The 16,971-nt window shown below is 41.9% G+C and overlaps 1 protein-coding gene across 5 annotated transcripts in view; it reads left to right on the top strand.

The window, feature by feature from the left end:
- Nucleotides 1–16,971, top strand: part of LOC310637193 (myomegalin-like) — a 113,072-nt gene that overhangs the window by 19,860 nt on the left and 76,241 nt on the right. For 2 of the 5 annotated variants that reach the window (XM_083357523.1, XM_083357522.1), the window contains exons 1-2: nucleotides 10,619–11,945; nucleotides 14,287–14,406. In XM_083357523.1, the coding sequence (XP_083213649.1) occupies nucleotides 10,866–11,945; nucleotides 14,287–14,406 (1,200 nt within the window). In that variant the 5' untranslated portion in view covers nucleotides 10,619–10,865. Of the gene's footprint in view, nucleotides 1–3,414; nucleotides 3,524–10,618; nucleotides 11,946–14,286; nucleotides 14,407–16,971 lie in introns of those variants that run through there. The other 3 variants (XM_083357524.1, XM_083357521.1, XM_083357525.1) reach the window with 3 other exon arrangements.

Here is a 16,971-nt window from a genome sequence, read left to right on the forward strand (position 1 = left end):
GCCCTATGCTTTCTGGGTCCGTCTCCTAGATGCAGGGGTTGCTTATGCCCATCATGACATGAGCAAGCCTGAGGGCCAGGAATCTTAGCCTCTTTCACTGAGCAGTCGGCCAGTGACATAAGAGGTCACTTTCATAGGATTGTGTCTAACTGGTCCACCATGGAAATATCAGAATTGCACAGAATGGCCAATTTTGTGTTCAACCGAAGGGAAAAGTTAAAAGACGAAGACAAGGAGAGAAAGGAAGCAGAAAGAGAGAGAGAGAGAGAGAGAGAGAGAGAGAGAGAGAGAGAGAGAGAGAGAGAGAGAGAGAGAGAGAGAGAGATAGGAAAAGAAGGGCAGAAAGGAAGGAAAATCTGAAAAGGTTTGTAGCCCTGTAAAATGACAGGAGAGATTCTAATTACTGGTCTTCAGATTGCCAGAAAAAATGCCAGGAGAGGAAGAATGGCCCAGGAAAAGATGTCAATATTGCTTTAAAGGTGAAAAAAGAGGGACATTTCAGGAATGAGTACAGGGACAATTTTTTTAGGATGCTGAAATCACTACCTCCCCCCCCCCCAGAAGCCCCATTCACCAAAGGGTCTCCCATCCCACATAGAACTCAGGAGGCTCCAGGGCAACCTCATCATTTGCAGTTTGAGGATGATTTTGAAATATTATAACTAGACATGGGACCAGTGAAGTTTAGTGCAACTTTCACTGGCCTCACTATCCCTCTAAGGAATGGCCCCGAAAGTGAAGCCCTCATAACCCTCACAATAGGAGGGAAAGCCTATGAGTGTCTAGGCCCTTGGTGGCGAACCTATGGCACACATGCCACAGGTGGCACGCAGAGCCCTCTCTCTGGGCACGTGCACCATCGCCCCAGTCCTAGGCCTTCAGCTGGATTTTATAAAACCTTTTCTCTTTAGGCCTTCACTGCTGTGTGCAAAAAAAAAAGGTTCGTTCAATCAATCAATTTCAACTTCTCGTGGGGAAAAAAAGATCTCGCAAAGTTGGAATTGATTGAACTTTTTAGTCCCATCCAGTCTGCCGTTACCACCGTAGCCACGCCCAGCCAAAGGGCCACGGCCAGCCAATTGGCCACACCCAGCCAATGGGCCACGCCCACTCGGCACCCGACGATACATAAGTGGGTTTTGGGTTGCAGTTTGGGCACTCGGTCTCCAAAAGGTTCGTCACCACTGGTCTAGGCGATACTGGGGCAACATCCTCCCTAATTACACAACCTTCATTTAAAGGGTTGATGGTGTCAGCTACAAGGGAATAACATCATCAGGATGGGAGGAAAATTATAACCGTGGAATCCACAAATGACATATGAGTAGTAATAGGACCTTTATTCCTAGATCACTCCTTCACAATCACCCTTGACAGACTTACACTAGATATCCCCACCAGGTGTACACATTACTTAGCTACCCACCTCCCTTCAAAAGAAAATCCACTACACCCAGACTTACAGGATCTGCCACCCTCCTTATGGGTCTGGGTTTCCACCAAAGTAGATTTCCTGAAAGGGGCCACCCAAGTTAAAATATGGCTTAAAGCAGGGCCTCTCCCATGCATACCACAATACAAAATATCTGTAAGAAAACTGATCAAAGTGTATATGGTGCAAGGGCTCCTCCAAAGCTGCACATCTCCATGCAATATCCTAATCTTCCTAGTCTAATGCTGGATAAAAACACGTAATAAAATTAATTATAAAAGATTATTTAAAAGATCTAAAATTTAATTTATGTTTCTGGTGAATCCCCAATGCTGCTGCACAGAATCTAGCCACCTGCACCATCATCACTGCCTGCTCGTCCTTAAGCAGCCACTGGAGATAAATACTTTCAGAACGACCAGGATACCTATCAATTATGGGGAGGATATGGTTTTTCCGAATGACTCTGTAGAAGGAACATCGAAGGAGTATGTGTCCAATGGTCTCCACCTCTCCTAAGCCACAGGAGCAGAGTTTTTCAGCCAGTGGTGTCTTTAATCTTCCTAGTGAAAAAACCTTGGACTGACCTAGAAGGAAACCCTATCTTTTGCTTTATGTTTTGTAAAATTTATGTGATACCCAAAACATATAAAAACCCACACACTCACCAATCCAGTTTGCCAGCTGCCCCCAAGAACATGCTGGTTGTTGTTGGGAATAAACCATTTCCTTTCCTAGCAGTTTGCCTCATGACTTCATTCTTTTCGCTTGTCGTGCCACTCTCCTTCTCTTAGGTTGAAGGACAAATCCAAACCTTTAAACAGTGGCTTGACTTGCCTCAAGAGTTTTCACTTTTTCTGTAATCTAATTAGTTCACACTTATTGTAAGTGTAATTTGAGTCCTCCATAGGTAGGAATATAAACATTGCACACAGTTTGCATGTAATGTTGTTGTTAGACTGCTTCCCTATGGCTTTGTTTTTCTTTGTATAGTTTGTTTATAGCTCCACTATAAGCAGACAAACAATGTTTTTTTTCTCTTGTGGCACTGTTTACAACTCCTCAAGAAGTAGAACAGAGTCTTTAGAAAGTATAAAAGTCTTTATTAAAAAGTCCAGTCAGGTTACGTTGGAGAAAGAGCTGGATTTTCACAGCTGTTCAAATGAATGCATTGCACATTTGGGGCTCTTTCTACTAATAGTGAGTTTCACCTGTCCATTTTTTTTTTTTACTTTTTAAAATTAATTTAGTGGTGGGCGATGGCATTTTTTGTCTTCCAGTTCCATTTGGAATATTCCTGACTGCTGCCATAGGTGGACTCTTCTTGCCAGTATGCCATTCTCTTGCTGTTATATGGGAGTCAAGGTGAAATGGATAAGAATTCTTGTCCTTGTTTCTCCTTTTTAGCTTGAGTTACAGGTTATAAGCAGTACCAAAAAGTGTTGAGTGAATCACAGCCACTTTCTGTCATTTTTCTGGCAAGGCTTATTGATTCTTACCTCGCCTCAATCTGAGGCCAAGCTTTTCACTGGGGTAGCCCATGCTGGGAGACTATTTTTTTACTCATGAAATACTGTAATCACAATAAGGAACAAATATACTGTATAGGCTGATATATCTATGGAGGCAATGACTGAGCAGAGGCAAAATAGCAAGATATGGGGTGGGCAGAATGGTGGCATATGGGTAGTGGAACAGTGGCAATGGCAGTGGCAAAGAAGAGGCAGCCTTGTATACAGATAATGCAGGAGAGAGAAGAGAGGATGATGCACACCAACCATGCCCCACTTATCCTATGCAATCACTCAGAGTTCACAACTAGTTTATTTCCACTGAAACCTAGAACAGCCAAACTTGCCAGACTTTGTTGTTGTTGGACCAATGTTGTTTGGCAAAACTTGCAGAATACTATGGTTTACTATAGATTAGAAAGAAAGCATATTTTTCATTCTTTGACCATCAGTTGAAACTATGAATTTCAGGACAGAAGCAGAGAACCAGAGCAATAAAGATGAAGCCGAGATCTGTCATCAACCGAAGAATAAGGTTGTCTGTGAGAACCTGGGGGAAAAAATCCAGACACAACACGAGGTAAGAAAAATACTGACTATTTTGATTGATTCAGTCAAGCCATACTATTGCATAATTTACTGTCGTGGCTATAAACAAATGTCAGACCTGCCCCAGACTACTCTCTCAGGAAAGTAAGACTCACAACTCCGTTTAGTTGAAGCAAATGAACTTTTACTGAAAGAAACTGGTTGCAGTAAAGTCAGGTGGCATCTGGTGTTCCCAAGCAAAATACAAAACTATTCTTTCCGATTCTCAATCCCTCCCCCCCTGTGACCAGTCTCCTAGCCAGTCAATGTGATGCTGGTATGATATTTTGAGAAACTCTGAGGTGTGAAACTGGTAACATTCCATTTTCAGGGCAAATGGCCTTGAAGATCCTGGTACAAACTGGTTTGGTGATCTGGTTTTCTTCCATTATCACTTCCCCCTCCCCTTTCCCACCAATTGATACACAGGTGTGGATTGACCCAAATGCCTCTTCCCCCCCCCACACTCCCCTTTGATAGTAGAACCCAGCAAGGCACCAGGACGACAACCCCCTTAGCAAGGATGTTAGCCCTGCAAAAAAAGAGAGATAGAGAACAAGGAAAACCAGATTTAGATCATTTGGTTTGTCAGGGTATTGATTGTGAAAACATTTGAGGAGTTTGGCAGCTGTAACCTGTTTGAGGTCCACCCACTCCATTTCGGAAGGGGAAAAGTCCATGCCACCAAGTACTGGATCTTCCTGTGCTGTTTGCTGCAATCCAGAATGTTTTTGACTTCAAAATGCTGTTCACCTTCGATCATGAGAAGGTCAGGTGAAGGTAGTGGTATTGGGCGCAGTGGGAAAAGTGCCTGAGGTTTCAGCAGACAGCAATGGAAGATTGGGTGGATGCGTCTGAGTGATTTGGGGAGTTCAAGTTCTACTACAGTATGACTGGTTTAACCAGGCGTTTAATGGGAAAAGGTTCAACATACCTGGGTCCAAGTATTTTCAAGAGTTGTCTGGATTGCAAGTACTTGGTAGATAAATACTCCCACTCTCCTACATTAAAGCCCTTAGGCTTTGTGCATTTTTGCTTGTTTTTATAGACGTCTCTCAACTCTTTCAGTGATTTTCTAGCCACTGGCCTGTTTTGTAATTGGGTCACTTAGTCTTTGAGAGAGGTGACAGAGGGGGCAGTCATGGGTAATTAGGGCTCGCAACTTGGGAGTCCTCCTAGATTCACAGCTTTCTTTAGAAGATCATATAGTAACTGTGACTAGGGGGGCCTTTGCCCAGGTTTGCCTGGTGCACCAGTTGCGGCCCTATCTAGACCGGGATGCCTTGCGTACAGTCACTCATGCGCTCGTGACCTCTCGGTTAGACTACTGCAATGCTCTCTACATGGGGCTGCCCTTGAGGACCACTCGGAGGCTCCAACTGGTGCAGAATGCAGCCGCGCGAGTTGTGTTGGGGGTCTCCCGATACTCCCATGTTACACCTCTGCTCCGTGAGCTGCATTGGCTTCCAGTTGACTTCCAGGTGAGATTCAAGGTGCTGGTAATGACCTATGAAGCCCTACATGGCATGGGTCCGGAGTACCTTAGGGAGCACCTGCGGCCGGCATCAACTTCCCTCCGCCCAGTGCGCTCCCACAGAGAGGGCCTCCTCAGGGTGCCACCGGTCAGATAATGCCAACTGATGGCCCCCAGGGGGAGGGTGTTCTCTGTGGGTGCGCCTGATCTTTGGAACCATTTACCGGTTGAGCTCCGGATGGCTCCTGACCTCCGCTCCTTCCGACGTGATCTAAAAACCTATTTGTTTGAACAAGCCGGCCTGGTCTGATGGGTTTGGGGTTTAAATTATTGTTTTTAAGTAATTTATTTATTGTATTTGGGCACCATGGTTTAATCTATTTTTAATTTTTGTATTTTGGTATTTTTGGTATTTATTGCCCTGTTCACCGCCCTGAGTCCTTCGGGAGAAGGGCGGTATACAAATTAAATAAAATAAAATAAATAAAAATAAATAAATAATTCAGGTATTGAGGCAAAGCCTTGGCCCATGGCCACTTTGAATGGGATGAAGCCTGTGCTGTTATGGACGGAATTATTGTATGCTACTTCGGCAAACAGGAGGAGCTCAGTCCAGTTGTTGTGCTGGTAGTTTACAACAGGGCTTTTCAACCGGTGGTACGCATACCACCGGTGGTGCATTGGCACCTGGCAGGTGGTACACAGCCCTGCCCAGCCCAGCCAAGTGTAGCAGGGGAGGGGACGAGCCAATGCGGTGCAGCACAGGACTTGCCCTGAGAGAGTCCCCAGGAGCTGCAGGGATGCTTGGGGTGAGACAAAGTCCCCAGGATTGGCACTTCTGGTTCACCCAGAAGACAGGAGAGGCTATAAAAGGAGGCAGTTTTGGTGGGAGAGGGAGAGAAGAAAAGACTCCAGAGAAAGAGGCAGAAGAGAAAAGGCTTTTGTCAGAGAAGCAGTGAGAGAGAGACAGAGAGACAGAGAGAGAGAAAGAAGAAAGGACCCTCTTTTACCGGTCTACTATAGAGAGCGTCCTCTCATATGGTATTGTGGTTTGGTATGCTGGTTTGACAGCGGTGGATAGGAAAGTATTACAGAGGGTGGTGAGTACAGCACAAGACATTGTGGGCTGTCCCCTGACACCACTGGATGACATCGCCAGAGCTCATTGCCTTGGAAGAGTGAGGAAGATTCTCAGGGATGACTCACACCCTGGATGGTATCTCTTTACTCTCCTACCATCTGGTAGGAGATATAGGAATATAGCCAGCCATACCAACAGGCTGAAAAACAGCTTCTATCCGTGGGCTGTTAGGCTTTTGAATGAGAAATAACTTTTGTGAATTTTATGCAGAATTGACTTGGGAGGCCGGTGTGTGGTGTAGTTGGTTCACATGGTGTAGTAAGATGGAGGGTTTGTTGTCACTGTGTGTTGTGGGGTGGGACCCCAAAGGGAGGCTCAGCTAATCTCAATGTACACATAGTTGTACTTTGACAATAAAGGTTCATTTCATTTCATTTGGAGGAATGTGTATGTGAGAATGGGGAGGATATTTGAGGAACATGTGTGTGAGACTGGGAAGGATTTGGAGGAATGTGTGCATGGGAATGGAAAGGATTTTGGAGAGATGTGTGCATGAGAAAGAGAGAAAAGGCTTTTTGTAAGAGAAGCTGTAAGGAGAAAGGAAGAAGAGAAGGAAGGAAGGAAGGAGATGGGAATGGGATGGAGGGAGGGAGGGAGACCCTTGGATCTTCTCCACAGGTCTCCCCCCGACCTGAGCGATGTAGAGCTGGCCACACAACCCCACTCCCCCCCCAGTAACCACAATGCTGATGCAGCCCTCAATGAAATCAAGTTTGACACCCAATATAAAAGGACGAGGCGGTGGGAGAGGAGATGATATAAAAAAAGGAGGAGGAAGAGGAAAGGAGAGGATATAAAAGGAGGAAGCAGGAGAGAGGAGAGGATATAAAAGGAGAAGGGGTAAGAAATTTGTTAAATGAGTTTTGTCCCATTTTATGACCTTTCTTGTCACATTTGTTAAGTGAATCACTGCAGTTGTTAAATTAGTAACATGGTTGTAAAATAAATCTGATTTCCCCATTGACTTTGCTTGTCAAAGGATTGCAAAAGGGGAATCGAATAATCCTGGGACACTGTAACCATCATAAATATGAATCAGTTGCCAAGCATGCAAATGTAAATCACATGACCCTGGGGATGCTGCAATGGTCATAAGTATGAAAAATGGTCATAAGTCATTTTTTTCAGTACCGTTGTAACTTCAAACAGTCACTAAGCAAACTGTTGTAAGTCAAGGACTACATGTACTTTCACTTTTTTCCTTTTTTTGTCATCAAGTTTTTGACACCTTGCTAGGCGACTGGTGGTACTCGAATATTGCCATATCCTAAAAATGGTACAATTGGTGAAAAGGTTGAAAAGCCCTGGTTTACACAACTTCTGAGGTACTGCTCTAGAACCCCATTGGTCCATTCACACCCCCCATTAGTTTGGGGGTGATGAGTGGAGCTTAGTCCCTGGGAGGTCCCCTAAAGGCCCAGAAACTCCTGCCAAAACTTTGAGGTGAATTGCACTCTGCAATCACAAATTATTTGTTGAGGTGCCCTATGCAGTCTATAAACATGCTGAACAAAAAGTTTAGCCAAGGCATGAGCAGATGAGATCTTTTGTCAGGGTACAAAATGTACATGTTTGGAGAATAGGTCTGTTACAACCCAGATCACCGTATTTCCTGAGCTCTCAGAGAGTTCTACAATAAAGTCCACGGAGATTTCTTTCCATGGAGTGCTGGTCTCCGCTATTGTTTGAAGGACCCTGGTGTTGTCCCTTGCTGTCATTTGGCTGAGGCATATACTGGGCAGCTTGCCACATACCCTTCAATGTCCTTGTCAACCATCAGTCTAGCGAATTCAAAATTAAGGAATCTTCACAGCTCTGAGGTGCCATAAATTAAGATAAACTTCACTGAATATACATCTCAGTACTGAAGAAGCAAAACCAACTCTAGTTTTCCCATGCTTAAATGTGGTTAGTTAACAATAGCTTTCCATAATCTCCACCCACCAAATGCTCATGTTTCCCAATCACACTTCCTTGATTTGTTATGACAACAGTCCACTTCTCCATCAGACAACCTGCTTTTGTGACCTTGGTTCTCACAGTCCGTGGATGGCTTCTTAGAATCCTTTTCTTTTCCAAGCTTTCTACCCCTCCCCACTGTTTCTATGGCAAATTGAACAGCAGTAGAAGTTAGCAGGCATCTTAGCAATTCAACCTTGGCATGCCGACCCATCAAAAAAAAGCCAAACATAGGGAATTAATAAGTACAATTATCCAAACAATCAAACATCATCCCCTTGGACACTCAGGATATTTATCATGAAACTTTCATATTAATCTGTCATCATTCACCAGAACTTTGTGGTAAACTGCACCCCCTCTGGTGAGAGATGATGTGCCTTGGGATTCCATGTAGTCTATATATATACATATGCTGCATGAACAACTTGGCCAAGGTTCAGGCTGAATGGATTTTTTGTAGCTAATGCCACAAAATGTGCTTGTTTTGACAACAGTCCAGATTACTGTATTCCCAGAACTCTCAGGCAGTTCCACAATGAAGTCCATGGCTATCTTGTCCCACGGGCTGCTGGGATTAGCCACTGGCTGCAACAGTCCAGGAGAGTTTCCTGACAGTCTTTTCATAGAAGCGCATGTCGGGCACCCAGCAACATAGCTCTCTATGTCTTTGTTCATCTTAGGCTACCAAAATTGCCTCCTGGCTAAGTGGAGGGTTTTCACAAATTCAAAATGGTCTCCTGGCTTTATGTCATGACACCCTCATCCTTTGGTTGAGTGGCACAGTTTGGAACCCTTCCAAGCCAGACCCTCACTCGTCTTCATGTCTCCTTTATGGTTCCTAAACCATTCATCTTCCTCCAGAGGGAACTACCGGAAGATTGGAAAAGAGCCTAGTTGGCAAGGGAAGAAAGCCAAAATAAGGCTGAAGAAAATTGGGATTTTAATTTATTAGAGGGGATTTCATATTATTAATTAGAGGGTTAAAGGGAGAAGTTGAGATAAGGGGAATTCTGGTCATTAGATTTAAAATATTAGGAAATTAGTTGAAAATAGGGATTTTTATCTGTTTAATATTTAAAAATTAGACCTAAAAGAAAAAAAATAAATTATTATGAATATGTTTGATCTATTGATTAACCCAGGTAATATATACAATGGTTTTGATTTATTAAAGGGGATATTGTATTATTAAGTAGATGATTTAATATGGTGGGAAATAGATAACTTTTAGTGAATAGAACAATATTATATTTAAATAGTTAAAATGTGTATTTTGGATATTAGATTGTTATGAATTGAGATAAGGGAAATCTTGGCTACCTAAAACCTGAAAATTATAAATATCAAAGATTAATTTGGAATATTGATGGGAAACTAAAAATTGGGGGGAAAATTAATAACAGGATATGGATTGTTTATGAAGATTGAATGTAAAAAATAATTAAGATATGTATAAGCTAAAAAATATTGATAAATGTAATAATGATGTTTTTACTGAGTTGATATAGTAAGAACTGTATTAGCTTAAATACGAGACAGTAAATGTTAAAGGAAAAAGAGGAAATAGTTGATGTTGTAACTTGAGATTTGTACTAAAGATTTTGTTATCGAACTATTGATTAACCTAGCCAATACGTTGCTTTTTAAATACTTAAATGAAAAATTGGAAAATTAATAAAATATTATATAAAAAAGAAGAAATAGGGGTGACATGATAGCAGTATTCCAGTATTTGAGGGGCTGCCACAAAGAAGAGGGGGTCACGTTATTCACCAAAGCACCAGAGGGCAGGACAAGAAACAATGGTTGGAAACTGATCAGAGAGAAGCAACCTGGAATTAAGGAGAAACTTCCTAACAATGCGGACAATTAACCAGTGGAAGAGTTTGCCTTCAGAAATCGTGGGCACTCCATCAGTGGAGATTTTTAAGAAGCAACTAGACAGTCACTTGTCTGAAATGGTACAGGTTCTCCTGCTTGAGCAGGGGTCTGGACTCCATGGTCCCTTCCAGTTCTATCTTATTCTAATTCAAAAATCTCGGATTGACAGGAGTTATTCTACATATGCAACACAGTAATTAAATTGAAACGAGGTTATACAGCTTTGCTTGTCTTTAATCAGCAAATCAAATATAGTTTCAGAGTCAGTAAGGCAATTTCTATACGAAAGTACGCTAAATGCATTCCTTCAACGCATTCGTCTCGGGGAAACCTCGCGTTTTTACATTAAAAAGGGCGCGGTTTGAAGCCAGCTAGAAGGGAGTAGAAGATGATGTGGCATCTTGAGCATGTATTATTTATTCGCTTGGCAGGCTGGCCAACTACATTCCCCAAGAATCTTTGCGCGAAAAGTGGGCGGACATTGTCACGGCCGCCATCTTGAAATCTGAACCGCTATCAAAAAAAAAAAAAGATTTGCGGATCGCATCAATCTTTCCCACTCTTGCGGCAGCCTGGGGAAAATGGGGGTGGTGGGGGGAGACTTAGTAGCAGGTCCAGCTTGTTGGAAGGAGGCGCTTTAAGGTCCTGAAGTCCTCAGTAGGTCAGCTGTGCGATTTGGGCGGAGACGTGTGTGTGATTGAACGGAGGGGCATTTTTGAGCCAGGCAGATCTACGGGGGAAGGGATTTTTTTTTTTTTGCTCCTCCCATCCGAGTTAGTGATGTTTCGGTTAGCAGCTAAAGCCAACCCAGCTGAGCAATAGCAAGCGAGAGGGAGAAAAGAGAAAGGAGGCCGCGAAGGAGGAAGCTGGAGGGAAATGAGGGAATCCTGTCGAATTTGTGGCCGGGAACTTTGTGGCAATCAGAGGCGCTGGATCTTCCACCCTGCAGCTAAGCTCAATTTGCAGGTTTTGCTCTCGCATGTTCTGGGCAAGGAGATCTCCCGAGATGGCAAAAACGAGTTCATCTGCAGCAAGTGTGCCTTTATGCTGGAGCGCATATACCGCTTCGATACGGTCATTGCGCGCATCGAGGCGCTGTCAATTGAGCGGTTGCAGAAGCTGATGCTAGAAAAGGACCGCCTCAAGCTGTGCGTCGCTGGAATATACAGGAAGAACAATGACGAGCCCACCGACGAGACGACGGACGTCTCCAGCCTGCCGGATCTGCGCTACTCTGCTCTCCTGCAGGAAGACTTCGCTTATTCCGGCTTTGAATCCTGGACAGAGCCGGAGGAACGAGTTGGGGATCCACAAGCGTGTCACGCTGGAGAAAGCCGCCCTAGGCGGTGTCGGGGTTGCGCTGTCCTCCGCGTTACTGATGCCGACTATGAGGCAATTTGCAAAATCCCACGAAAGGTGGCGAGGAATCTCTCCTGTGGGTCGTCCAGGTGTTCTGCCAACGTTTGTAGTGAAGACTTACTTATAGGCGAGCCAGGAATTACTGACTTGCTAAGCGACAAGGCGCCTTTGGATGAAAAAAGCGTGGAAGGGGAAACTCCCGCATCGTCCCTTGAGTCGTTGGATGCAACCGCTGGTGCATTACCTCCAAAAGAGGAGGAAACGGACACAGAGGCAAAGAGAAGCGCGATGTGTAACTGTCTAGATGATTGTGGGGCCCAAAGCTTGTCACTTCAGGGCAACAGGTTAGAGGTAGCCCTTAATTTGGTGAAAGCTTTTGACTGCAAGCCAGTCCAGAGTCCCAGAGGGAGCAAGTTACCTATTCCTGTAAAGTCAAGTTCTCATTGCCAGAACTTGGATAAAAACTCTTCTTCTGGCTTCCCAGATGTGGTGCTGAAATCTCAACCTGGCTTTGCCTTAGCTTTTCCCTTGGAGATGTCCGATCTTCAGGAATTGTGGGAAGACTTATGTATGGATTATGTTCCACTTCAAACTAAGGTAGAAGATTATTTCTTCCAATTCTGCCTTTCAAATTCTCGAATATTGTCATCTTGTACTTTTGATTCACTTTTGGCTTGAGATCCAATATTTTTGTAACCCACCTATAGTTTACTGCTTGCTTTCTTCACCCATTATTGTTGTATTCTGAAAATTGCATGTTCATTTTCTGCTGTTTTTGCCTGAAGTTTTTTTTTATTTTCTTTTAGCCTTTGGTTATGTTTGCTTTGCAAATGATTAAAATGAATGTTATTTTCTGCCTTACATGTGAAATAAGAGTTATCTTTTTAAAAAGTCTTTGTGGAGTTGAGTCTTTAGTCTAATCTTTAGTCCAGATTTGTGCTAGCTATAAGCTGATTAGGATATTCACATTAAAAATGGCATATCTTCTGTAGTTTTTTTAAAGGGAATTGATAGCAATTGCCATAAAAACATACCACTTCAGATGGTCCTCACTGGCATGCTAGATATCATGTGTAAAGAGACTGCATTATGAATTTCATTGACTTCGTTAACAAAATTTTATAAATTTTACTGACACGTTATGTGACTATTCTTAACAAATAGTACCTCTAACTGCATTTTGTTAGATTTTTTTTATCCTGCCTATTATTTCTATATACAACTCAAGGCAGTGAATGTACATAATGCTCTTTCCTCCTAGTACTTTCCATTCAACAGCAACCACCTATATGAAGCAAGTTGGGCTGAGAGAGAGTGACTGGCCAAAAGTCACCCAGCTAGCTTTTATGCCTATGGTGAAATTAGAACTCAACGGTTTCTAGTTTCTAACCTGATGTCTTAACTGTTAGACCAAACTGGCTTTATACTTATATATCTATCATATCCAGTGCTTTTTTTTGTAAAAGAAAAAGGTGCCGGAACTCACACATGTCATACAACCTGCCTTGCCTACCCTACAAGGTTCCATCCAAAAAAGTTGCCGGAACTCCATTCTGAGCGTTCTATGAGAAAAAAAGCCCTGATCATATCTATATTTATATAGCAACAAATGCTAATTTCAGTTAGCAATAGCAGTAGTACTTAGACTTATAGTGGTTTACAGCATTCTCTGAGTGGTTTGCAGTGTCAGCGTATTATCCCCAACAATCTGGGACCTCATTTTACCAACCGTGGATGGATGGAAGGCTGAGTCAACCTTGAGCCTGTCAGGAGTGAACCTCAGACTGTGGGCAGAGTTAACCTGCAATACTCCATTCTAAGCATTGCGCCACCAGGGCTCGTTACCTTAGAAAGTAGAAGGATGCTTGTAACTATAGCAGCTGGTTTTTGAATGATAATTGTAAATTTCAGCAATTTTGTTTTATCCTAGTTTTTTCACATTAATTAAGTTAATGGCATGGTGGAAACGCAGAGATAACATCACACACAGAATTGAGCTTTGCTGGAGATTATCTTCTTGCAATATCTTCAGGAATTCTATTAAAATCATGAAATTACAATTATTCTAGAATTTGTGAAAGCAAAGCTGCTTTCTATAGTTTTAATATGTATGCGCAATTTTAAGCATGCATTCAGAAATCATACTGAATTTAATAACATAGTCTTGCTTAAAATCATAAAATGTTAGAAAGATCTACTGGACTCGAACCAGGTACTTTTTATCTATATTGATATCTAGGGTGAGTTGCTTAAATTTATCATGTATGGAAAAGGGGGGTCAAACAGGCTAAAAAGTGGTTGAAAAAGTAGGTAGGTAGATAGACAGTCTTATGAGCACATCAAAGACAATAAAAGTAAAATAAAGGGTCTATTTCCAGGATAAAACAGATAAAATACAATAGTAAAATACATATACAGTATACTAAATACAAAGAATCAATAATCAGATAAATACATCACCTTTATATGGTACCCCAATCTGTTCAATATAACAGAGTTTTAGCTGAATGTCTCATCTATAAACTTAGCTATTCTGATGTAGCTAAAATATTAGAAGACAAGCTGCATTCCATTAAAAAACTAATTTTACTTCTCTCTTATGGAGATATATTGCAGATGTCTTAGTGAAAGATGTCTCTGTCTAGGGGTGTGTATACTTTATATTTTGAAATTATTTGCAAAAAATGCCTTCAAACTTATATAATTGCAGCACTTCTCTGCTATTTATTAAAGAAGGTGAATGTTTCAGCTTCATGATCCAGAAAAAAAGATGATGCTTTAACAAAATCTTCTCAAGTTCAGCAGCTTAAAGAATACGGAGCTTTGTATAAATGCTGCACTTTGCCTCTTCCAAGCAGTTTTAGTGAAATGATATAACAATGAAAGGTAAAGAATGTCTCAGCAAATACTATTTTTCTTATTCTCTTTATCTCTTCAGAATATGTTTGAGGCTAATCAGCAGCTACCTTACTGCAACATGTCATTCAGCGAAGAGGAAACTGTATTAAATGATACAGAACATATGGAGAAAATCAGCTCTTTAAAGGCTATGAATAAGGTATTTATTTAATTTCAAAAATGTTGAACATTAGCTTGGGCACAACAAAATTGTTTCTAAATGTAACATCTTCAGACAGTGTGCTGGCTAGAATGCACCTTAATGTAGTTTTGGCTTTCAAGGTTGGAAGCAATTAAGCAAATACCTTACAGCAGACATGTCAAACACAAGGCCCGGGGGCCAGATCCAGCCCGTGAAGTGGTTTCATGCGGCCCGCAAAGCCATCCTGGAAACAGTGAGGGAACGGCCCCCACTGCCTTGGCCCTGGCCCAGAGACCCTCCTCCTGCCAGAGACCCTCAGATCTGTCCCACTCCTGCCCAGGCCCCCATAGGCACCCTTGATGCGAACGATGTAGAGCTGGCCACGCCCACCCAGTAGGCCTTAGGCATTCTAGCCACACCCACCCAGTAGGCCATATGCACTTTAGCCATGCCCACCCAGCAGGCCATATGCACTTTAGCCGCGCCCACCCAGTAGGCCACGCCCACTCAGGCCACACCCACCCGGCCCCCTGAGGGCAACCGCAATGCTGGTGTGGCCCTCAATGAAATTGAGTTTGACACCCCTGCCTTACAGGGCAGGAAGATCTTAATAAGCTGAAAAATTGTGCAGAATCCAGCACAATGAAATTTTAACAGAGTCGAATTAAAAATATGAATACAGGATGGTGGGCACCACAGTGCATGAAAAGAAAAATCTGAGGTGTCTTGGTAGCTGAATGAGTCAACAGGTGCAGCAAGGCAGGAAAACGCATGCGTCTGTATTTTCTTCTGTATAAAGAAATGTTGTGTGTTTCTGTACTCCCTGCTTGTGCTTATGTCTGCTTATGTCTGCACCTGGCAGCACAGGGCAAAGCTATGTATACTCTACTAAGGGTCAAATGTCCAGGAGACATAGGTGAAAATAGAGCAGTTGGCAGCATTTGAAGAAACAACTTAGACAGATGCAGAGGAGGAACATTTTTCTGATTGAATTTCTATTCAGCCCATTTTCATATTTACTTTTCCAAGCCTCTCTGCAGCATATCAGATTTTGGAGAATTAGGCTGCCGATGGATAGAGGAGCAGGCAGGAGCCAAAGCTATATAATTTTTTTCCCAACATTTTGTTAGGTTGTCAAAGCATAAAAAATAAAATGCAATCCTAGGTGGCATAAATAGTGTAGTATCAAGATTAAGAGAAGTCGCTATTCTTCTCTATTCTGCATCTCTTAATGCAGCCAGTTCTGAGCAATGTATTTTAGGAAGGACAGTGACAAACGAGGAGTCCAGAGAGTAACAGGCCTGGAAAGAAAAATATAGGAACAATAGTTGTAGTAGTTGAATATGTTTAGTTGGAGAATCAAAAACTGTAGGGAGATAAGAATCTGAAGGACTGTCATACGGAGTAGGGATTTTCAAACTTTTTTTAGCCATGGGACCTGTTAGTTTATTTTAATCCTGAATCCCCCCCAGTTGGCAAAGCTCTACCAATAGAAAATTGGCTGTGTTCAAGTAAATTTTTATTTTATACAAATTTTAATGGAATCACATCAGGTGCCCACAGAACCCAGTTTGAAAAACACTGATCTAGAAGATGGGATAGAATTGTTCAGTCGTTTTGTGGCAACAAGTAAGAAACTGTAGGTTTAAATTGGCTGTGTTCAAGTAAATTTTTATTTTATACAAATTTTAATGGAATCACATCAGGTGCCCACAGAACCCAGTTTGAAAAACCCTAATCTAGAAGATGGGATAGAACTGTTCAGTTGTTTTGTGGGAACAGGTAAGAAACTGTAGATTTAAATTACAATAAATTTATTTTAAGTGAACATGAGGAAAAAATTCCTACAGGAGGTGCTGAAAGAAAGGATGGATGCTATAGCAGTGGCTTTCAGCAGTGAGCAGAGTGTTCAAATATATTATCTTCAAGATCCAACTCGTACATTCATATCGCAGCAGTACCAAAATAATACAGAAATAATTTTTGACTGTTAATCCATATTGTAATATTTTGTGCCTGCTATAAAGACACATTGATGATGCCTTAAATAAATGTGATTCAAAATTATCTGAAGGTCAGTAGCTATAGAGTGATTGGGGTTTCTGGTGAAAATTTAGCTATTCTAAATTTTTAGTTAAATAAACTTTAGCTAAGTTTATTTTTGATTCAGTTACAAAGAAATTGAGTTTCCGCCTAATTGAAAGCATCTTCGGCCATTCATTTTCCTTCTTTTGTTTTTGCTATCTGAAAGTTAAGTGTTATTTGTTTAAATCAAGATGAGTGCCTTGTTTGTATAGAATATCTCTTCCTAAATTAGCAAATCTTTCAGTGCAAAACTCCTGTATGGAAATCTGAAAAGCTTTTGTAAGCTAATGTGCTATCTGGTAGGCACACCTTCTTTCCATAAGTATTACCATAACTCGTGTGGACTGTAAATATATGTTTATAACTGTAATTGTGCACATTGAAAGCAATATTATGGAAATTATCCAGTAAGCTTAACAAACTAGCGTCTAAGTTCAGGCCTCAGAAAAACTGACATCTAGTTTGTGAAGAAATTATATCAATCTTAATTTCTCCTTA

Source organism: Vipera ursinii (assembly GCF_947247035.1).
Source record: "Vipera ursinii genome assembly, chromosome: 3".
Lineage (NCBI taxonomy): Eukaryota > Metazoa > Chordata > Lepidosauria > Squamata > Viperidae > Vipera > Vipera ursinii.